Genomic DNA, 24,050 nt, shown 5'->3' with positions numbered 1-24,050 from the left:
GTGTACAGGCACAATACCTAGATAACATAGGCCTGAAAAGAGCGCAATCAAGTGGATCGAAGCAAAAGGAGCAACAAGTTGCTTCTAAGGAGGGGAAGAATAAACAAAAAGGGGGAAAAGATAAAAATATGGTAGCCACAACTCACTAGTGAAAATATGCTAGCAACCACTGCAACATTAATGGCCATACAGAGGAGAAGTGCTAGAAATTGCATCCAGAGTTAAACCTGAAGAACAAGAAGAAAGATAATAAGAAGAAGAATATCATGGCCATTGATTCAAGAAACCAAGTTGAAAGCAGCTCGGATGTGGATGAGAAGATCGTTTGTATGTTAGTGTAGAAGGAGATGAATCTGAGTAGCCTTCAGTAGCAGGAAGGGAAAGAAATGACCAAACTCTTCCATGTAAAGATATAGGTCAAGAAGACGAATATTGATGCTTTGTTTGACTGAGGATCGCATGTGAATCTCATTGCAGCATATCCAGTCAAGAAATTGGGGTTGGAAGTTCTTGATCATCCAAACCCGTATCCTCTGGGATGGGTACATAAGGATGCAGAGTTGAAGGTAAAAAAACAATGTAAAATTAGATTTGCTATCAGTGCTGATTTTATTCATGAAGTAGATATGGATGTGGTTCCCCTTGATGTATCTGGAGTCCTGTTTGGGAGTCCATACATGTACATGTTTGATGCAATACTCATGAGGAGAGCTAACCAATATCGTCTCATCAAGGATGGAAAAACATTCACCATCAACGCACAAAAAGGCAAGTCAAAAATTTCCCTAGTAAGTGTCAACCAAGCCAAGAAATTGATAAGTTCTAGCAAGAAGTATGTTTTATTGTTTTTAAGGGAAAATAAGTCTAGAGAGGAGTCAATAAGAGGCAAGGCATCCCTAGAGGGGTGTGCTAAGAAACAAAAATAGCAATTTATTGCAGGCATACAAGGACGTGTTCTGAAAGCCTAAAGGGCTACCCCTAAGAGAGAAGTGGAGCACGAGATCCAGCTATTGCTAGACTCCCCATTGCCAAATATTGGGCTATACAGGCAGTCTGTTATAGAAGCAAGTGAGGTGAAGAAACAGTTGCAACAACTGCTAGAACATGGTTTCATTCGAGCGATTACATCACCATGTGGGTCACCCATCATCATTGTTCCAAATAAGGATGGGACTTGGCAGATGTGTATAGATTACAAGGCGTTGAATAAAATCACGCTCAAGAACAGATACCCCCTTCCTAGAATAGACGATCTGCTAGATCAGCTGCAGTAAGCAAAGTATTTCACCAAGCTAGACTTGAATTCTGGATATCACGAGGTTTGAGTCAAAGAAGAAGATACATGGAAGACCACCTTCAAAACCAAACAGGGTTTGTATGATTCATTAGTTATGACATTTGGTCTATATAATGCACCAGCGACATTTATGAGATTAATGAATGATGTATTGTGCCCTTTTATAGATTCATTTGTTATTATCTATTTGGATGATATATTGGTATATAGTGCTACCTGGGAGGAGCATATTTCACATTTGACACAGGTTCTGGAAACATTGAAGAAGCATCATCTGCTAGCAAATCTCAAGAAAAGCGAGTTTGTGCAATAGTCCTTTGTGTATTTGGGATATGTGATTGGTGGAGGAGAATTGAAAATAGATCCTTCCAAGATGGAGGCCATCATGAAATGGTCGGTGCCTACTAATGTTACTAAGGTTAGGAGTTTCATTGGAGTAGCACAGTACTTGAGGAAATTTATCGCCTCATTTTTAGTGGTAGCAACATTGCTCCACACCATAACAACAAGTGGCAAGAGTTTATAGTAGGGAAAAGGGTAGTAGAAGGATTTCGATGAGTTAAAGAAGAAAATTAGTGATGCACTAGTTCTGGCATTACAAAACTTGCAACGTGCCTTTTAAGTGGAGACAAATGCGAGTGGGTATGCTATGGGAGTTGTCTTGATGCAAGGAGAAAGGCATGTTTTCTACCATTCTGAAGTATTTCATGGGGCAGTTCTTAACTACCCTACCAGCGACAAGGAGCTCTAGGCCATGGTGCAAGCTATGAAGAAGTGGAAGCACTATCTGATGGGAAAGGAAACAATAATCCACACAAATCACCAGTCGTTACAGTACTTGCAGGCCCAGAATAAGCTACATCAGACGAGGCACTACAAGTGGATGGGGTTTTTACACCAGTTTCATTTGGTGATCAAGTATAAGAAGGGAAGCACAAATAAGTTGGTCGATATGATTTCAATGCCACCCACATCAACGATATAGCTCTTGGAACTCTTATGCACATGGAGCCATTCACCCATGATGCATACAGAGAGGCATATTTAGAAGACAAGGACTTCAAGGAGGTGTATCGGCAGTTGCAGAGTCGTTGTCATGTGCATGATGGCGACATCACCATTGACTACCATCTCCAAGATGGGTTACTATATAGTTTGGATAAGCTATGTGTTCCTAAAGGTGAGTGTTTGCAGATGATTAGAGAGGCTCACACCTCCAAGGTTGTAGGGCACTTTGGTGTAGGGAAGATCATGGCTAAATTGCATAGGTATATGTTTTGGCCCAAGATCCAAGAACAAGTAGCTAGGTTCATAAGACGATGCATGCTTTGTTGTACCAGCAAGCCTGGCAACAAGAGACAGGGTTTGTATCATTCCTTACTTGTACCTACTCATCCTTGGGAAAGAATTTCCATAGACTTTGTGGGAGGTTTACCGACAACTAGGAAGGGACATGACTACCTGTACATGGTAGTTGACAGGTTCAGTAAGATGTGTGTTATAATGCCCTATAAAAAGACCATATGCAAACAAGCAGTAGCAAACTTGTTCTTTGGACAGGTCTGGGTACATTTTGGTATACCAAGGAGCATCATTTCAGACAGGGATACAAGATTTCTCAGTGCATTATGGACTACATTGTGGGAGAATATAGACACGAAGTTTGATACAACTATGGTTTTCACAGTAAACCATTGTAGGATTCATCTGCTGACCAAATAATCCAACAAGGATCTTCCTCATCTAGATAGCCTCACAAGTTGTTTGACTAACATCCATCTACTATGCCTTTGTCGAACTGAGTGCAACTGATTTATGCTTCTTGTTGTACCAAAAAAATGTTGTTGACCCAATACTAAAGATTCCTCCTGATGTTCTCTTTCTCTCAGATGGACTCCCCGCCCAATCTGCATCTCTGAATCCTTGAAGCTTCACTCTCTCTTTCCATCTATACCAAATAAAAAAATGAGTGGTGCCTCTGAGATATCTCAACACATGTTTAGTTTCCTTCCAATAGAGTTTGGTTGGATTAACTGTTGCTTGACTAAGATGGTTAACTGCAAAACATATGTTCGGTTGTGTGTTCACCAAATACATAAGTGAACCCACAAGCTGCCTATAAATAGTAACCTCTATTACTTCACCTGAAGTAGCATCTTCCTTCCTCCAATTCCCTGCTAGAGGAGTCTCCATGGGTTTGTTGCTCTCCATGTGGAAATTTTTTAGTATCTTGTTGGCATACTTTCCCTGAGGGACAAACAATTCCTAATCTCTTTGCGAAAATTCCATATCAAGGAAATAATGCATGAGCCCCAGGTCCTTCATCTCAAATTCTCAACAATATTTTACCAGCTTCTCATCACCTATTAGAATTAAATCATCAACATATAATACTATAATCAACAGTTTACCTTCAACCACAATATGGTAAAGGTCCGCATCTGCTTCACTTTTGGTGAAGCCCAACCTCGTGAAATAGTTGTCAATCCTGGTGTACCAAGCACGGGATTCTTGTTTCAATCCATACATCGCTCGCTTGATTTTGCACACATGTGAATCTCTGTTAAAGGTCTCAAATCCTTTCGGTTGCTCAATGTACACTTCTTCCTCAAGCACACCCATGAGGAATGTTGTCTTCACATTCATCTAATGTATCTTCCATCCCATCTGTGTTGAAAGGGTTATAATAGATCTGATTGAAGAGTACCTTGCTATTGGAGAAAATGTCTCCTCGTAATCAATTCCCTCCAACTGAGAGAATCCTTTGGCCACAAATTTGGCCTTTTGTTTCTCCACACTCCCATATGCTACTTGCTTTACCTTGTAAATCCATATGGAGCTCAACACCAAATTGTCTACTGGTCTTGGGACCACTTCCCAAACACTATTTATGATAATGGAATCATACTCCTCAACCATGGCATCAACCCATACTAATTTCTACACTACTTCCTCGAATGAGGATGGCTCAATCTCTACACTCTCGCTCATCAGAGCCATGTAGCTAGTGTAGCGGTCTGGTGACCTCCTTTACCTGTGTTATGATGTAGGTGTTCCCACATTCTCTCTAGAATCATGCATCAATCTCTCAGCCTCTCTAGTGTGCTTCCTTCCATATTTGGAGTCTCTGCATGAGTGGGTTCTTCCACTCTCTGCTCCTCTGCATGTGTCTGCTCCACATCATCCTAAGGTTCTTCCTTTGGAGTTAAAATCTCATCTTCTCCATGCAAGTGAAGCTCCCTCTCAAAGGAACATCTCATGACCTTCTCTTAATCGAACTTCACATCTCTACGAACCACTATCATCTTATGATATGGGGGGTACACCCGATAGTTGTGAGGTGTATCAGTGTACCCCATAATTATGCCCAACACAATTGTTGGTTCTAGTTTTTTCTTTCATCCTTGGCAACATGACAATAGACTGATGAACCAAAGATCCTGAAGTGTTCCACATCTAGTTTCTTACCTTAAAAATATTCTTCTGGTGTACTCATCCCGAGAATTCGATGAGGACTCATGTTCTACAAGTATACAATTGTGTTGCATGCTTCATTCCACAAGTGCAATGGTAGGCCTTGATCATGTAACATTGCCCGTGCAGCTCCCACAATACTTATGTTCTTCCTTTCAGCCACCCCATTCGGTTGTGGGTTATGGGGTGTTATTAACTCCCATCGAGTTCCTTCTAATGCATAGAATTTTGTGCATTCATTCAATGCATATTCTCCACCATTATCGCTCCTAAGAGATTTATCTTTCTTTCCAATTTCTTTCTCCATAATTTCTTTAAATTCACAAAATTTAGCGAACGTCTCATCTTTCTTTTGCATGAAGAAAATCCATCACCTACGAGAAAAATCATCTACAAATATTACATAATACCTATTCTTGGTCATGGAGGCTATTGAGAACGGTCCACACACATCTGAGTGAACTATTTCAAGGATTCTTTGCACTAGGTTGTCCTTATCATGAAAGGTAGCTTTGGTGTACTTCCCCAATATACACCTTTTGCATGTGTCTCTTTGCTCTAGTGTACTTTTAGGAAGTCCTGTAGAAATTTAATGCGTGATCTTTAAATCTCCGTGGTGCAAGTGACCTAATAGTTTATGCGTCAACTCATTAATGTCTTGGCTCTGGATGTTCTCTACTTTTGTGCTCAAAGAATCATAGTCTTCTACATCCAATTTGTATAGGTTCTTCACTTGAAACCCAATACGCTTCACCTGTCCTGAGGCTATGTGACAAAGGAAATCCTTTCCTTTGCTAAATGTCACATCGTAGCTGTTGTAGCTTATATTGGTTTTAAGCTTATTATCCATTTTTATCACAATGTGTGGCCTAAAATCATTAAGGGGGTTCAACCTCAATAAAGCCCTTTATATTCTCTACCCTGCAATGTCTAAAAGTATAAGTAATTTGCTTGTGGTAATTACATATCGAAAATATATGAAAACACATTTGATATATATATATATATATATATATATATATATATATATATATATATATATATATATATATATCGCAAAGCATAAATATATCAGATTTACAAAGGAAACAAGTGTTAAAGTTAAAGGCCCGGACCTAAAATATATATACTATGCTTTATAAAGTGTGTCGGGTCCGCTGCACCGTAGAACTATGAATGTTGGATACCGCCGATTGCGATATGCGATGGCCGAACCCGAAACATATATATATTATATTGTAAAGTTCAGCGGGTCTGTAAAGTGCCTTATGTATATGTGTTAGTTCATTTCGTTGATTGCAATTTGCAATCGCGGGCTGGACTCGAAAGCATATATATTATGTTTTATAATTGTGGCGGGTCCGTCATATCGCATAACATATTATATATATATGGAAAGCACTGATTGCGATGAGCGATGGGGATTCTGGACCCGATAAGTTTATATGCTATATTTTATAACTCAACGCGTCTGTCTTATCGCAGGTTGTAAATGTTTTTATTGATATATCAAAAGTCCTTCACATATATTTGTTTACGCAGTTTTATATGTATTTCTATTATAAAGGATTATAATAGAAAGGTCGGACTCAAAGCATATACATATATATTTAAAAGCCCCAGTGAGTCCGCGAGGCATACGAAAAGGCGGATTTTAAGCTAAAAGGCAAAATTTCAGGTGGATGCAAAGGGGTAAGCAGTTTTTAGTGGAGCTTACCTGATTCCACTTATTGTTTGACACGTAGCAGTTGGGTGGAGAGAGAAAACCGCCCATTTCGGGCGGGTATTCTCCGGGCTTATGTCCCATTCGAAATCTTTGTAGACCGTCTGATCTGCTAAGCGAAGATCTACGGTGGGGATTTATTGCGGGAAAGGTATGCCTCGATAGTTGTGCGGAGCCCGTATTAAAAGAGGAAAAATCATGTTTTATGGCATATTTTCATTATAAAAGGTATATAATGGAAAAGCGCAAATATGAAGGATTTATGCATAAGTCCAACACTACCAAAGTTATGTGGCTTAAGGGTGCGTAAAGTTAAGTTTGAAATGATATATCGGGCCAATTGCGATTTGCAATGGAAGTCAATGAAGCGCTAAATGGACGGATTTGACAGGTTTATAAAGCAAGATTAACTCTTTTTAAGTCTCATATTAATCAAAAGTTCGCGTTAATTTTGCTGTGTAAAGAGAAAAATCAGGGTTAGAGCCGAATCTAAAGAAGAAGATAGTCAATTAACTAAGTTAAATGCATTTTATTACGGCTAAACGAATTAAGCATCATTAGGGTATTTACAGAAGTAGATTAACAAAGCAAGCCAGCAGTTATCGTCTCCTTCTGAATTCAGTTATGTTCCTGTTATTTCATGTTCTTTGAGGTGTCTTTTACCCTCTGTAAAATCCTGTAATTGTTTTTACTTCATATAGTTAGAGAAGCAGTTAAATAATTTGGGGCAGTTTCTGAGATCAACAACTGTTTCCACAATGTATAAAAGAGGAAAATTTACTAAGAAATGGTTCGAACTTTGGAGAACCCAAAGACTAGGCCACTGGATTCGTGATATAATTGTTGATTAATGAAAGAATCATAAGTTTACATGAATTGTTGGGTATAATTTTCTAACCCTCTCTATTATGTGCCATCTTATGATTTCTTCTTTCAATTATAGTAATGAAGTTGTAGGTCTTTATTTGCTTATGTAGATAAAGTTAAAATTCCTTAAAAGAGCACTCCTATACTTGAAGTTTCCATCTTCCTTTCTAAGATATAGATAATAGTTTCTGTGAAAAACCAGCACATTATCTTTAAATTTTCCAAGGGTCACAGATAATCGTTTTTGTGTTAAGCAACATGTTGTCTATGATTCAATTCTCATTTTCCTGATTCTTCTAAGTGACGGAGAAAGATCAGCATTATCTTTAACTTTTCCTTCAAGAATTCTTCATTCGTCATTTGTATCTAGCAACAAATGGCATTCTAAGATGTTCTGGTCATACATGTATTAAGAGTAAAAAACCAAGTCTCCAAGTCCTTCATTTGAGAAAACAACATATATACCTAAGTGAAAAACAAGTGACAACAAATAATATTTATTAATGTCTTAAGCACAATTTCTCTACAGCGAGGAAATTGGTTTCTTAAGGAACAACATTAATTGGCGTCATTGCCAGGGAAAGAAGACAATAATACTTTTCCTTGGGTTTTCAATATTTTCCTCTGGTTGTTCAGTGAGGAGGAAATATTTGGTTGTTTTGAATCAAAGCAATAACTCTGGCTTTAAGAAGACCCCATACAAGATCAAGCACTTCACAACAGAAGGTTCAAGCTCTTTCAGATCCTGAAAGGCTAGTTTCTAGGAGAGTTGGAAGGCCTAAGATTCCAATTACACCCATTCCTATATTGTCTGCATTAGGTAGCAATTCACCTGAACATTCATCTGATAAAGAGCCATCTTTTTCATCATCTTCATTTCAGGAACCTAACTATCAAGAGCAATCTTTAGAATCTATTACTTTTCATTTATCTGCTATAATCATTCAACCTCAACCAATAGCCACATTACCACATGTGAACATTCCATTTGCCTCTCAGTCAGGTTCCACATCTGTTGGTAATCAAAGTTCAATAAACATGGCAATACCTGCATGCTTGATGAATAGATATGCACCTCTTCAATTTCCACAACCATTAAATCAAATGCCACAGGATTACCTTAAAACTCTTCCTTGTTTTACAGGGGAAGATGAACAAACTACAGAGAATCATGTCTCAATATTTTGCAGCAAACAAATATATTGAACATGTAGATGTTGCTCTAAGACTTTTTGTTCAGTCCTTGGATGGAGAAGCAAGGAAATGGTTTAAAGGACTTCCCAATAATACTATTCCTTCTTGGGAAGAGATGGAACGTTTGTTTATTCAGAGATGGGGAGAAAAAAGAGACCATGGGTATTCATTAACAGATTTTAATGCCATAAAGAAAAATTCTGATGAAACTATGGTTGAATTTGTCAGAAGATTTAAAAAATTGTACAATAGTCTCCCAGCGGAGATTAAGCCTCCTTCTGCTAGTGCAATTGCAGGGGATTTTGAATCAAATTTTGGATTCAAATTAAGGGAAAGAAGAGCTCCAACCCTTGATCAGATCCAAACATATGCATTAGAGATAGAAGCAAATCTGGTGGCTACAAGAAAAGCACCAGAAACACAGCCTATCCAAGACAAGGGAAAGGCAAAGATGGAATCCTCTCAAAGTCAAACATGGGAGGATATGTGTGATGTAATTAAAATTTTGTCAAATAAGGTAAGTAGATTAGAGTTAGAAAATACGAGTTTTCAGAAGCAAATAAAGTATAATAAGAACTTTAATCCCCAATACGAAAGACAACCTTTGCAAATCTTGCAAAGGGAAAGAAAAGATCCAGATAAAATTCAAGTACCATCATATATAGAGGCGGGTCCTGTTGAAAAACAAGAGCATCCTGAAGATCAAATTTTTACATTATATGCAGTGGATGAAGATGACCTTGGTATCGAAGAAGAAGAGTATGAATATGATGAAACATATGTCATTCACGATAAAATTGGTGAATATTGCAAGCAATTCTCTGATTTTATGCAGGTTGAACTACATAAGAAATATGACTTGAGATCGAGGAAGAGATCAAGAAATCAAGAAAATGAAAGTGGGCAGCAAGTTTCAACTTCCTCACCAAAGGTGACTCCACAAGAATCTCAGTCTGCAAAACAAGTGAATAAAGGAGAGCAGCAACAGAATGCAATTGACAAGACACAGATACTTCAAGGTGAGTCTTCTCAAGATCAAACTGAAAAAATTCCTTTGGAGAAACTTGTTTCAATTCCTCAAGTAATTCTAGCCATGAAGAAAGGTGAAGATGAGAACGAAAGGATTGCTAAACAGGGTCACTTGTTTAGTCTTACTAAGGATTTGGAAAAGGTAAGAATTCAAGTTCCTCTTACAGAATTGACAAAAATACCTACTTATCAAAAGGAGATTGCTGAGTTTATTAATTTAAAAGAAAATGAGAGTATAAATGACACTGTAAATCTGCAGGAAGATAATCTAGTAGTGGTTTTTTTTCCACATGTAGAAGAAGTAGATCCTTCAATACCTCCTTTTTATATTTCCTTATTGGTCCATGACTTCCTCTTACATAATTGTATGTTTGATTTGGGAGCTTCACACAATCTTATGCCCTTGTCATTAATGAAGCAACTAAATCTACAAGTTACCAAACCCTATAGGGACTTGTATTCTTTCGATTCGAGCAAAGTCAGCTGTCTGGGGGTTATTAAGGATCTGGCAGTGTCACTAGCCGAAATTATAGCTAGAAGCTTGGTCATGGATGTTGTAGTAGCAGATATTCCCGCTAGATTTGGAATGCTTCTATCTAGGTCCTGGGGGGCCAAATTGGGGGGTGTTTTGAAACTAGATTTTACATATGTTGTTATACCAATTTTTGGTGGGGAGGAGAGGAGATTGTACAAAGAAACTAGGTTTGTAAAAACAATTACAAAAAATGGAGCACGCAATTCACCTGTATATAGTTAGGAGAAGGATGATTTTGCTTGTTTCACATTCTATGATAATGCAGAGCTGGCTGAAGATAATCAAAAGCAGCTTGCTTCAGCCAATGTAATTACAGAGCTGCAAACTGAAGCAGTGTGGAAATGCTTCTTTGATGGAGCTTATTCCAAGGAAGGAACAGGTGTTGGTTTTCTTCTAATTGCACCTAAAGGTAATATGTTCCCTTTTTCTTTCAAATTAGAGTTCGAGGCAACAAACAATGTGGCAGAGTATGAGTCTTTGATTATTGCACTACAAACAGCTAAACAGATGGGAGTTAAGTCGATTTTTGCTTTTGGAGATTCAGATATGATTATCAAGAAAATAAAAAATCATTTCCAAACAAAGAACCCTAGGCTTAAGGTATACAGATATGAGGTATGAGATTTGATTGAGAAATTTTTTGAAGCTTTTAACATTCAATTTATTCCAAGAAACGAGAATAGATTAGCAGATTCATTGGTTGTGTCTGCTAGTATTTTCAAGCCTCCTATTAATCCAAGGCTAAGATATGAGGTAGGGATGATACATTGACCCTCTGTTCCTAATAATGTTAAAATTTGGCAAGATTTTGAAGATGATCAGTAGATTAAAGAATTTTTTACTATAGTTGAGGAGTTTCAAGGCATAGAAATTGATCAGGATAAAGAAGAAACAACAGAAGTTGCAAAAATCATTGGTTTAAAAGATTCAATAGCTAATCCGAATATTTTTCAATTGAAGGATAATATTTTGGTAAAGGGACTTGTTCCTCTTGAAAGGTTTTCTAACCCAAATGATTTGGTTGTTGACTCAAGGAAGGTTTCACAAGATGAACACATTCAGGATCACAACATTGGAACTCAGGAGAAACTCAGAATGAATTGTTTTTTCAAGATTCACTGGTAGAATGGTTCAAGATTATGCACTCAAATGCTAATTTGGTATCATTGGAAGATTGACTTCACTTGATGGAGATCAATCATGTATATATGTATGAACTTGTACATAAATAAGCTCAGGTGTTGAGCATTTGGTTTTCCAGTTGTAGTTCTTCGGTTTAATTATTACTTGATGAATATGGGTGACTTTCCCAGTTGGACACTAGTTTGCAGAGGTGTCAAACTTCAAGATTGTCAGGTTTCAGTTGTCAGATTTCAAGGTTTTCACAGTTTTGGATTCCATGCCCAACTAAGGATACTAATCTACGATTCTCAATATGTTGTTATCAAAGTGCAAGCATTTTATCACTGATAAATTTTCACATAGTTAAGTTTGGTGAAGCAATATATGACTCCATGCCCAATGGAGAAGGCACTGATCTACGGTTCTTAATTCTTCTGTGGCAAAAGCACTATCCCCAGTTGGAGCCAGATGTTGTAGCTTATATTGGTTTTAAGCTTATTATCCATTTTTATCACAATGTGTGGCCTAAAATCATTAAGGGGGTTCAACCTCAATGAAGCCCTTTATATTCTCTACCCCGCAAAGTCTAAAAGTAGAAGTATTTTGCTTGTGGTAATTACATATCGAAAATATATGAAAACACATTTGATATATATATATATATATATATATATATATATATATATATATATATATATATATATATATATATATATATCGCAAAGCATAAATATATTGGATTTGCAAAGGAAACAAGTGTTAAAGTTAAAGGCCCGGACCTGAAATATATATACTATGCTTTATAAAGTCTGTCGGGTCCGCTGCACCGCAAAACTATGAACGTTGGATACCACCGATTGCGATATGCAATGGCTGGACCCAAAACATATATATATTATATTGTAAAGTTTGGCGTTCCGTAAAGTGCCTTATGTATATGTGTTAGTTCATTTCGCTGATTGCGATTTGCGATCACGGGCTAGACCCGAAAGCATATATATTATGTTTTATAATTGCGGCGGGTCCGTCATATCGCATAACATATTATATATATATATATATATGGAAAGCGCTGATTGCGATGAGCAATGGGGATTCTAGACCCGACAAGTTTATATGCTATATTTTATAGCTCAGCGCGTCCGTCTTATCGTGGGTTGTAAAGGTTTTTCTTTTTTGAAAAATTCAGATGCTAGTTGTATTCAAAAAAGGATAGGGAGGCTAAGCTCCAGAGTTACATGAGAAGATCTCAGAGGATGAGCTTGCAACTGAATTACATTAAAACATTCTGCTAAATTACTTTCGTTTTCAACTTGAAGAGAACTAACACAGGAATAGATTCGGACAAACTGAAAAAGAAGTAAACGGACTTTACAAAACATCCTAATCTATACTTATGTGACTGATCTGTCATGCAGTGGAATCCTCCGGATGGTTATCAGCTTCAGCGATCTTGATGCTAGAGGAACTGGTACTTGGGGCATTGAGTTTTTCCATCATGTATTTGAGAATGTCCATAGATTCTTGGATATGTGCGCAGGTATTTGATAAGGCATTAAATTGCTCCTGCAGAGAGGAAATACGATGAAGGAATAGGTTTAGATCGGCTTCATATTTAGCAGTGATTATCCGAGTGGCAGAATCAATTTTCTCATCCAAGAGGCGTTGATGCATTCTGATTTTCTCAAGTTATTCCTGCAAGTCACGGCAATGAAGACAATATTCACTATGGTCCATACGGAGGTCCTCGGCTCTTTCCTGAAGAATCACTAAAATACTTCTCCAACAAACTAAAATAGTCGTGGCAATAAAAGCCAAACAAAAGGTCTAAAGAATAGGGAAGTGAGAGGAGTGAAGGCTCAAAGAATCGAGAACAGGGCAACCAGGAATTCCAGAAAATATAGAGTCTGATGGGAAAGAAGAAAAGGGGGCAGGATGATTATAGGAAATTAGATTATGGAGATGGAGTGAGGCGATCTTTGGCAACACCGGCTCGAAGGGAAGCACTTTAAAGAGAGGAGGGATATAAAAATAGAGAGGAGAGAACAGAGGCCATCAAATCTCAAGGAGAGCAGAAGTAAAGGATCGGGCAAGGAAGGGATTGCAGAAAGAGGAGTAAGCGATGGGGAAAAAGAGGGAACTGACACAGAAAATGAACGTTGGGGGATAGCTGCGATCAAAGATGGTCGCAAGAGCAACGGAACAAATGTAGATAGAAAGGGAGGCATAGAAATAAAGAGGATGCAACCTGGTATTTGTAGCAAGCGAGCTGTAAGGAGTAAAGGACAGGATCACGCGGTGAGAGCTGGAGTGATCACGGATTCCACAAGGGCAACATGGGTTCAAAAAAGCTGAGGATTCTACAGGGAGAGATGGGAGGATTTTCGATGGCGTGGAATAGATTACATCGGGATTGTTTTGGATTTGGTCAGGGTACGCCCTGAGAAAAATGTGAGTCACTAGATATGGTAAATTGTCACAAATCATGAGGGGATCATGGAAGAAATTGAAACAGATCCTCATTGTTACAGAGGATATTTCCTTTTGGCCGTATGCATGCTTGACTGGCACATTTATCAGCTTCTCAAATTATGGTGCGAAGGATATGGAAAAATTGGAAATCCCGAGTTTGATTGATCATGACTTGGCATCTGCTGATGGTTTGCTGTAAGAAGATGTTGGAGGCTTTTCGCTTGCTAGTCATTAAACTAATAATGATAGCAGAATCGCCGAAGATCATAGCTTTCTTGATTCCATGAATTTGTAGTTGAAGTATTCCTTGATAAAGCGCCAGAGCCTCGGCTCTGTTATTTGAAAGGTTCCCTAATCCCCACTCAAAGGTGACTAAGGGCTCACCATTGGGTTTGTAGATAACACCCCCTGCTCCCGCCGCTCCCGGATTTGATTTGGAGGCACCGTCAAAGAACAAGGAATGGGAGTTGCTAGTGCGAAGCCATTTGTTGAAGGCATCCTACTTTAGTCGAATTTTCTAGCTGTGGCTATCAGTGTTGTCCAAGTTGCTGTAGATTCTCGCTACTGGAAGGATACTAATCTTGTCTATCAGACTCCTGATGAAATCCTTTTCTTCAACACAAAGACTTGTCATGTCAATTTTCTTTGTGCTCTTAGCTGCAATGGTTTCTATCGCAAGGCTTTTAGCCTTGCTACAAAGATGCCTGGTTGAGGTCTCTTTATCTTTAAAGATCTTGTTGTTCCTAGCAATCCAGATTCTCCATAAGAGGGAAAATGGGAGGGCATCCCACACCCTCTTGGCAATGTTGTTTTTCTTGGATTGCCAGGGGTAGTTTTTTTTCCAGTTGTTAAGGACTTCCCCAATGGATAGCTATGAATTCCAGGTGAGAGGGACGATTGGGGTAATGCTATTCCAACAGGAAAAAGCAAAGGGGCACGAAATGAAGAGGTGCTGGATAGACTCCTCTGCCTCTTGACAATTAGGGCATCTGGAAGGTCTAGCAATGCCTTTTTTTTTATATTCTCTGCAGTGAGAGTTTTCTCTTTTAAGAGAGTCCACATAAATAATTTCACCTTAGGTATGGCTTCTGATTTCCACACTATTTTCCAATATATCCATGATGGTGCTGGGTAGTCCCTGTTGCATAGATAATTATAAACTGCTTGTATTGAGTAGCTAGTGCCAGTGGGGTCCCATCGGAATCCATCCTTGCCATTTTTAATTGTAGGAGCAATGTTGTGAAGATGTATCTGGAAGTTGTCAAGATTCTCTTTAAGGCGTTGAGGGATGGGAGGAAGGCTCCATCTCTTCCAAGCTTGGGTATTTGTATCCCATTGTGAAATTTGATCTAAACTGTGTATTCCTTTACTTTGAAGAAAGAGAATAATTGAAGCCATACCTAGAAGACCGCTAATTGGCTGATTCCCCATAATTTTATCAGTGCCAATGTTGATTTTGCTACCACCTTTGGGAACCTTGGAGACATTTTGATCCATAAAGGAGATGGATTTTTTACAGAGTTTCCAGATCCTTATGTTGTTTCTATTGGGTATTTCAATTGTAAGCAGTTGTTGTCTTGGGTGGCTGAGGTATTTGGCCTCCAAAACTTTTTTCCACCAAGCTAACTGATCTTCAATAAGCCTCCAAACTATCTTGCCGCCAAAGGCTAAATTTGTGAGAGTTGGAGATCTGATTCCAAGACCTCCTTTTTCTTGGTTTTGGATGACTTGTTTCCAGCCAACCAAGTTAAATTTTCTCCTTTCATTTTTCCCTCCCTGCCAAAGGAAAAACCTGAGAATATTGTCCATTTTGCGGTGAAATGAAGATAGAGCCTGGGCAAGAGAGAATTGATATAGAGGAAGAGAGGAAAGGCCCGATTTGAGGAGCACCAATCGACCAGCTGGGTTGAGCCAAGTGGTTCCCCACTTTTGGACTTTTCTTTTCATTTTATCTAAAGTTGTTTCCCAAACATCAGCTCTTGCATTTCCTATACTCACTGGCATGCCCAAATAGCTGAAATGGTCCCAATTTAACTTGCAAGGCACACCAAAGATGTTGGCTATGTTTTGAAGCATTTGAGCTGAGGCATTCCATCCATAAACACAACTTTTGAAGTGGTTAATAATTCCCCTTGAATATATCATGAATTTGTCTAATAAAGATTTGAATATTCGAGTTATGATTACGGACGCCCCTCCTATCAGCAGGGTATCATCAGCAAATTGGGAGTGATTCATGTTTTTCACTCCATCTTCAAATTTAATACCAGTGATGAGGCCTATCTGCCGCTTATGGTCAAGGGTGCAACTGAAGGACTCAGCCAATAAGAGGAAAAGGTAGGGGGACAAAGGACAGCCTTGCCTTAATCCTCTTGAGGATTGAAAGGCAGGGCCAGGTCTGCCATTGATAAGGGGAGCTATCCAAGGACCAGAGATACAAGCTCTTATGAGATCAATAAAAGAGGAAGTGAAGCCCATTTTTTGAAGAACAGCAAATAGAAAGGAATGTTTAACCCTGTCAAAGGCATTTGCCAAGTCCAATTTCAGGATGAAGCCCTTTTCGTTTCTAGAATGGCTTGAGTGAATGGCTTCCTGAACTAAGAGAATAGAATCTGAAATTTGCCTATTTGCCATAAAGCCACCTTGATTTTCAGAGATTAGCATTGGCAATAGAGGTTTGAGACGGGAGGCAAGGATTTTTGTGAAGATTTTATAGGAAGAATTACATAAGGATATGGGGCGGAAATGGGAAAAATTAGAGGTGTGATTCTCCTTTGCGATGAGGACTAGGTGTGTTGAATTTGTGTAGCCTCCGAATTTATTTTTCCTCCAAATCCATTTAAAGTATTTGATGAGGTCCTTTTTGATCATTTCCTAGTACTCCCTATAGAAACAAATAGGAAAGTCATCCGGCCCTAGTACTTTGGCAGGCTGGAGGCCCCAAATTTCTCCCTTGATTTCTTCTTCCGTTATTTCTTCTGTCAACTTGTCATTTGTTTCTGTTGCAATCTTGTTTGGAAAATGTTGTAGGAGGTCAGCATAGTTTTCGTCCTCCCCTGATTCGGTTAGGAGCTCTTTGAAATGGTCTAAGGCAGCGTTTTTGATAGCAGCTTGATCATTATGTTGAATTCCTGCGTTATTTTTTATAGCTGTTATATTATTTCTAATTTGCCGAACAGTAGCTTGTTTATGAAAAAAAGTTGTGTTCCTATCTCCGCTCTTCAACCAAGTCTGCCTTGATTTTATTCGCCATTTTTCTTCCTCTTCTCTTCTGATAATATATAGTTGACTGTAAAGATTTTCTTCTTGATTTTTTTCGGCCTGATAATATTCTTGTTTTCCTATTGCATAGTGAAGTTCATTGATTTGGCTTTCACTTCTCTTTTCTTTACTTCTGGCTCTTTATACTGAGTTTTTGCCCAATTCTTGAGAGCATTCTTTACATTTCTGAGTTTGATTTCCCAATAAAACTTTTAGATTCTTCAACATGCTGACACCAAGTTTGCTGAATCAACTCTTTAGCTGCTTCGATGTCATTCCATAAAGGGTTGTATTTAAAAGGGAGTGGGCCTAGAGGGCAGTGAGATTCAAAGGTTAAGGCAATGGGATAATGGTCTAAAGCAGCAAAAGGGAGGATGGAAGTGTTGACAGCTGAAAAGGTGGAGAGGAGGGACACATTTGCCAGGATTTGGTCGAGCCTTTCCATAATATTGTTTCTCCCCAATCTGCGATTACTCCAAGTGTATTTACAATTCTTTGGAATGATATCGACAAGATCACCATGTTGCATTACATTTTCCAACTGATTTCTAAAAGGCTCTGGGGTGAAGCTGCCTCCACGTTTTTCATTAGCATGTAAAATGAGATTTAAGTCACCTCCTAAAATGATGTTGTTGTTGTCTTCTTCTGCTATGTTATTGCTGAGGGAATCCCAGCAAACTTCTTTATCCCTATAATGATTCGGAGCATAAACATTGTAGATAACAATCTGTTGATTGTTCATAATGTTCTGCAAGACAATCTTGACCCAGTGTTGTTCCACTATGTTGTGCAATAATCTTGTTCATTTCTAGCTGCCTCTACTTTGTTTCTCTAAGTAAAACAATGGTTGGTTTCTCTTGGTTAATAAGATCCTTTAAGGCATTTGATTTGGAGGGGTGCCCTAGTCCCCTGCTCTTCCATGAGATAATTTTCATCATTTCAGGTGAGAGATGTGAGGAGTTTCTCTCCCTCCCTTGTCTTTGTTTTCTATGTCCTTGTCTATTGATCCTTGAATATAGGATTCAATGGGGTTCTAGAGCCCCAATGCTATGTCTTTTTGCACATTTTCATCCCTTTGTTGTTTGGCAGACTTTCTTCCAGGCTTCTTTTGGTTGTCTAGAGTGGATCCATGCTCCTTAGAATTGCTTCTGGTGATTCTAAGAGGGGGAGGATCAGACGGGAGGGAAGAGGATATGACCTGGGGAAGGGGAGAGGAGGGAGGATCAAATTGAATCAAGGGAGCAGGGGATTCCTCAGGAAGAGAGAGCATGTGAAAGGGGTTGGAGGAGGGAGAAGAAGAAAGGGGATCCGGCTGGCGATCAAAAGATAAGGGAGGCTGTGGAGAAGAAGGGGGAGGAAGAGAAGGCGGGGGAGATGAGGGAGGAGAGTTGGGAGGAGGTCGAGAGGAAGGACCAGCTTCATGGGATTGTTTAGGGTTAGGGGTCGTCTTTTTTTTTTACGGTTTCCTATTGCTCTTCTTGTGGAGTAATATATACATTAGAAAGTTTAGTGCAACAATTAGCAAAGTGACCGTACTTGTGACATACCTTGCACTTGAAGGGGATCTGTTCATAGTCAAGTTGTAGAATGTGTGTCCAATCATCAACCTTGAGCTTGATGGCTTCTGGCAATCCTTTACCCAAATCAACTTCTACATAGATGCGAGCACAGGCCTGCATGTTATCTTTAGGGTCGCTCTGATCAATGTATTTCCCAACGGCATTCCCAATAGCACGCACTGATTCATCTCCCCAGCAATGCAAGTGGAGGTGAGGAAGTCGGACCCAAACAGGAACCGCATTAGGAATATCAAGCTCCGGGTCAAAGTCTGGAGTCCATTTATTTAGATATAAACCTCTGGAATCCATGAAATGAGGCCCATTACGGAAGATTAAATCCTTGTCTTCCTTTGTCTCAAAATGAAATGTAAAGTATCCCTTTCCACAAAATCTGATAGAGGGCCAAAGTCCTGTAAATTTCCCAATAAGTACTTTTTCTGCCAAGGCAAGGGCAGCCATTCTGGGCAAAGTTGGAGGGAGAGAAACTTCCTGTATCCCATCAAGTTTTCTCACAAACTTTGAGCCTGAAGGACGAGCTCGCTGAGGAGGCATGGATTTGATCAGGGCCGAAAAGTTGTGTTGGAGAACTGCCTCCTCCAGTGAAACCTCCGGAGGGGCCATACTGAGCGGCCAAAGAGCAATTCAAACCTAAGGTTGCAGGCGGCGGGAGCAGAGGAGCGCGCGCAGGTTCATTCCACAGGTTTTTCTTAATGTTGGTTGCAAATGTTTTAATTGATATATCAAAAGTCCTTCATATATATTTATTTACGCAGTTTTATATGTATTTATATTATAAAGGATTATAATAGAAAGGCCAAACTCGAAGCATATATATATTATATTTAAAAGCTCCAGCGGGTCCGCGAGGCATACGAAAAGGCAGATTTTAAGCTAAAAGGCAGAATTTCGAGCGGATGCAAAGGGGTAAGTGGTTTTTAGTGGAGCTTACCCGATTCCACTTATTGTTTGACACGTAGCAGCTGGGTGGAGAGAGAAAACTGCCCATTTCTGGCGGGTATTTTCTAGGCTTATGTCCCATCTGAAATCTTTGTAGACCATCTGATCTACTAAGCGCAGATCTACGGTGGGGATTTATCGCGGGAAAGGTATGCCTCAATAGTTTTGCAGAGCCCGTATTAAAAGAAGAAAAAGCATTTTTTATGGCATATTTTCATTATAAAAGGTATATAATGGAAAAGCGCAAATATGAAGGATTTATGCATAAATCCAACACTACCATAGTCATGTGGCTTAAGGGTGCATAAAGTTAAGTTTGCAGTGATATATTGGGCCGATTGCAATTTACGATGGAAGTCAATAGAGTGCTAAATGGACGGATTTGACAGGTTTATAAAGCAAGATTAACTCTTTTTAAGTCTCATATTAATCAAAAGTTCGCGTTAAGTTCATTGTGTAAAGAGGAAAATCAGGGTTAGAGCTGAATCTGAAGAAGAAGACAGTTGGGTATGTTTTCTTTGTGTTTTGGCCAATCACAATGCCAATATAAACTCAGGATTACACAAGCTAAACGCATTTTATTACAGCTAAACGAATTAAGCATCATTAGGGTATTTACATAAGCAGATTAACAAAGCAAGCCAACAGTTATCGTCTCCTTCTGAATTCAGTTATGTTCTTGTTATTTCATGTTCTTTGAGGTGTCTTTTACCCTCTGTAAAATCCTATAATAGTTTTTACTTCATAGTTAAAGAAGCAATTAAATAATTTGGGGCAGTTTCTGAGATCAACAACTATTTCCACAATGTATAAAAGAGGAAAATTTACTAAGAAATGGTTCGAACTTTGGAGAACCCAAAGACTAGCCCACTGTATTCTTGATATAAGTGTTGATTAATGAAAGAATCAGAAGTTTCCATGAATTGTTGGGTATAATTTTGTAACCCTCTATGTTATGTGCCATCTTATGTTTTCTTCTTTCAAGTATAGTAATGAAGTTGCAAGTCTTTATTTGCTTATGTAGATAAAGTTAAGATTCCTTAAAAGAGCGCTCCTATACTTGAAGTTTCCATCTTCCTTTCTAAATTATAGATAATAGTTTCTGTGAAAAACTAGCATATTATCTTTAACTTTTACAAGGGTCACAGATAATAGTTTCTGTGTTAAGCAGCATATTGTCTATGATTCAGTTCTCATTTTCCTAATTCTTCTAAGTGACGGATAATAGTTTCTGTGAAAGATCAGCATATTATCTTTAACTTTTCCTTCAAGCATTCTTCATTCATCATTTGTATCTAGCAACAAATGGCATTCTGAGATGTTCTAGTCATAGATGTATTAAGAGTAAAAAACCAAGTCTCCAAGTCCTTAATTTGAGAACACAACATATATATCTAAGTGGCAAACAAGTGACAGTAAATAATATTTATTAATATCTTCAGCACAATTTATATATAGCCAGGAAATTGGTTTCTTAAGGAATAGCAGTAGCCACGGTACTCCAACATGGTAACTGAAACCAAATTCTTCTTCAAACCTGGAACATACATGACATATTTTAATGTGAGAGGAGAATGAGACTCCCTCTTAAAGGTAATAGTACCGATGTCGATTGTGTTGTACCTCCCATCATCTCCCATTTAGATGTGCATTTGGAGTTCCTCCTCCTCCAAGTCACTGAAGAAATCTTTGTTTCTAGTCATATGGAATGAGGCTCCAATGTCCATATACCAAACACTACCCATCACCGATGTAACCATGCAAGCGATGAGGGTGAAATCCAGCTCGAATTGTGAAGCAATAGCTTCACATGTCGATCCTCCTAAGGGCTTATTGTCTACCTTCTTGTGCAGACACTTTGTGGCATAGTGTCCCAACTCGTGACAGTGAAAACATTTAATCTTCGACATGTCCTTATTCTTTCCACTCTTACTAGAATCTTATTTGGAATGGGATGAATTCCCTTTCCCTTTATTCTCCTTTCTAGCTAAGGCACAATTCTCCTCATCATCATGATTGGATGAGGATCCATCTCTGTTGTTTCGCCGAATATCTTGCACCAAATTGGACCACAAGGGCTCCCACTCTGGTAGCTTCTCCCTCCCATTTACCGAGTCCTGGTAGTTGTGCTAGCTCTTGGGAAGGCCTAGAAGTGCTAGGTTGACCAGATCATCTTTAGAAACTATAACACAACACTTGCAAGCTCATCCCGACATTGGGTGAACTTGATCAAGTACTTTACTATTGTGTTTCCCCTCTACATCTTGATTTTTTTGAGCTTTTCCTTCAATGCCAGCTTCATGTGGTCACTAATGTTTAGAAAGAGGTTTGTTAAGGCCTTCCACATAGCATATGGAGTCTCCTTACCGTGGAGGTTTGAGACAATATGATCTTGAACTCCTTCTAGAATAATCCTTATCGCCTTTGCTGCACATTTTCTCCACTCTACCAGATCTTGAGCATTAGTTACTCAAGGCTTATGAATATCTTTTTCCATGAATTCCTTAAGTCCATTGTCTTCCAACACTACCTCCATCATGTCCTTCCAAGAAATATAGTTCGAAATACACTCAAGGGCATATTCGAGTCTCAATCCATAGAACGACATCCTACTGCCTCCGAAGTATGATACTGCAAATTCGATTTCACCAGCAAAAGACAAACTCATAGTCTCCTCTTTTATAGTGATTTCAGCTCCGATACCATGTAGAAATTCCTTGTAGATTCAAACTGCTAATTGTAAGATTCTAAAACAATAGTCTTGAATCTACTCTACTCATCAGCGAAAATAATTAAACTATCACAAAATCATGAAGCATACAAGAGAAAGAATTCAATCAACACATTACATAATGATTTCCTGGGGAAAGCCACAGCTAAAAAACCCTGTTATCTGTATATTGCATTAGTCAAAAAATATGAGAATATTACAATGTTGTTCTCAAGCCTGATCAACCTATGCACTATCTCTATCTTTCTCACAACTTCCTAGACAAGCCCAAGCTAATACTTAACCAATTTTCTACTTGCCCAAGTCCCTATTTCCTTGCGTTTTTCCTTAAAGAACTAGCCCCCTATTAATTAGGGAAATTCCTCAATATGAAATGTGAAATCCTTAGTATGCCTTCCTTTGACTGCATGACCACCTGTACAATTCGGATGATCATACAACTAAAAGTACATTGTCCCTGAACTCCAATCTCAACTAGGTCTTTCTCAAATCTGACATGCATGAGTTAATTATGAGTAAATATTTAGTTTACTGATTGATCATTGTAGGTAGCACCACACTACTAGACCTCCCACTAGTTCCTCCATCATTTGGAACTAGTTTAACTGAATTTAACTCACTTAGACTGATTAATTAATTACAATTCAAAACAAACTCAACCAAGGATCCTATAAAGTAGGAGACACTTTACATGACTCTAGTTATACCATAAACTCAAATTAACTAAATCAAATAAGTCAAATTAACTTAGTTAACTAATATAAGTTGTCATGAGATGTGGAATTACAATTTTATTCCCAATTTAATTCAAGGGCAAAATTAAATTAGGATTTTCTTATTGCATTTTCAACAACTTGTAGGTCGAGGTGTGAGAAATACCTCCCTCACTAAGGAGTGTTGATGTTTTGTAGCATCAAGAGGGATTCTTGCACATGCCATTTGTGTTAGGCATGTGAGAATAACCCATGGTATAGACCTATGGTACTCTCTTTGTAAAAATATAAATACAATGAAATAAGAGAGATTCATTATATGATTGAGTGATTTGTTCTTGTGGCAAGAGAGAAAGAGTGGACATATTGTGGAGGAAAGAAGGTCGAGTAGGCATTAGATCTATTGTGAAGGTCAAGTAGGCCTCAATCTTAGGCAGACTTGTGAGGTCCAAGTAGGGCAAGGAGATGGTTAAGTCTAGTTTGTTGTGATAGAAAGATGAAAGAGGGTTGTAACATTGTTTGTGTGGCAGTGTACCAAGAAAGGGGAGGTCGAGCCATGTGGGAGGGCCGATAGAGAAGGTTGTAGCAAAGAGAATGGAGGTTGCAGCAAATCTTGAAATAGGTTGCATACAAAAGAAGGACATGTCGAGGCCTGTAGGGTGTTAGCAAAACCAAGTTTGAGGGTTAATTATAGGTTTGTGAAGAAGAGAACAACAAAAGAGGGATAGGTTGAGGCCTAGAAGGTATATTTTGTAGCCTAAAAAGGAGGTCGTGGTAGCTAGTTTATTATTCAATAGTAGCACCGTTTGGAGGGCTGAGTTTTCCTTTGACTTTTATTGATTGGACAGCTACTTAGTAGCCATCAGTGATTAGACTATGGCAGGTATAATGAGCAGACTATGGCATGAAGATTGAGGAGGGTTTCAGTAGTAAGGACAAGGGTTTTTCTATGTTAGTTTTCCCTTGTAGTTGGAATTTTTTTTGTTTGTTAGGTAATGTGAGTCCTAAGATGACTGACATGCCTAACCTGTGTCTTGAGTAACCACAACCCAGGGGCATCTAAGCCATCAAAATCCCCTGAGGATTGTACCTGACCTGGGCCACACCAGCCCTTAG

General features: G+C 38.7%; 1 protein-coding gene across 1 annotated transcript in view; it reads right to left on the bottom strand.

The window, feature by feature from the left end:
• The window catches only part of LOC149186510 (uncharacterized), a 29,588-nt gene extending 10,434 nt beyond the window's left edge, over positions 1 to 19,154 (bottom strand). Inside the window, exon 1 of the mRNA XM_089409374.1 lies at positions 18,522 to 19,154. Within this exon, the coding sequence (XP_089265500.1) occupies positions 18,522 to 19,154 (633 nt within the window). The remainder of the gene's footprint in view (positions 1 to 18,521) is intronic.
• Between the last annotated feature and the right edge of the window lie 4,896 nt (positions 19,155 to 24,050).

This window comes from Pinus tabuliformis, chromosome 3_1, assembly GCF_031772625.1.
Source record: "Pinus tabuliformis cultivar Carrire ecotype Pingquan chromosome 3_1, CPIR1, whole genome shotgun sequence".
NCBI lineage: Eukaryota > Viridiplantae > Streptophyta > Pinopsida > Pinales > Pinaceae > Pinus > Pinus tabuliformis.
The sequence above is the reverse complement of the archived record's forward strand: the minus strand, read 5'-3'. Positions and strand labels throughout refer to the sequence as shown.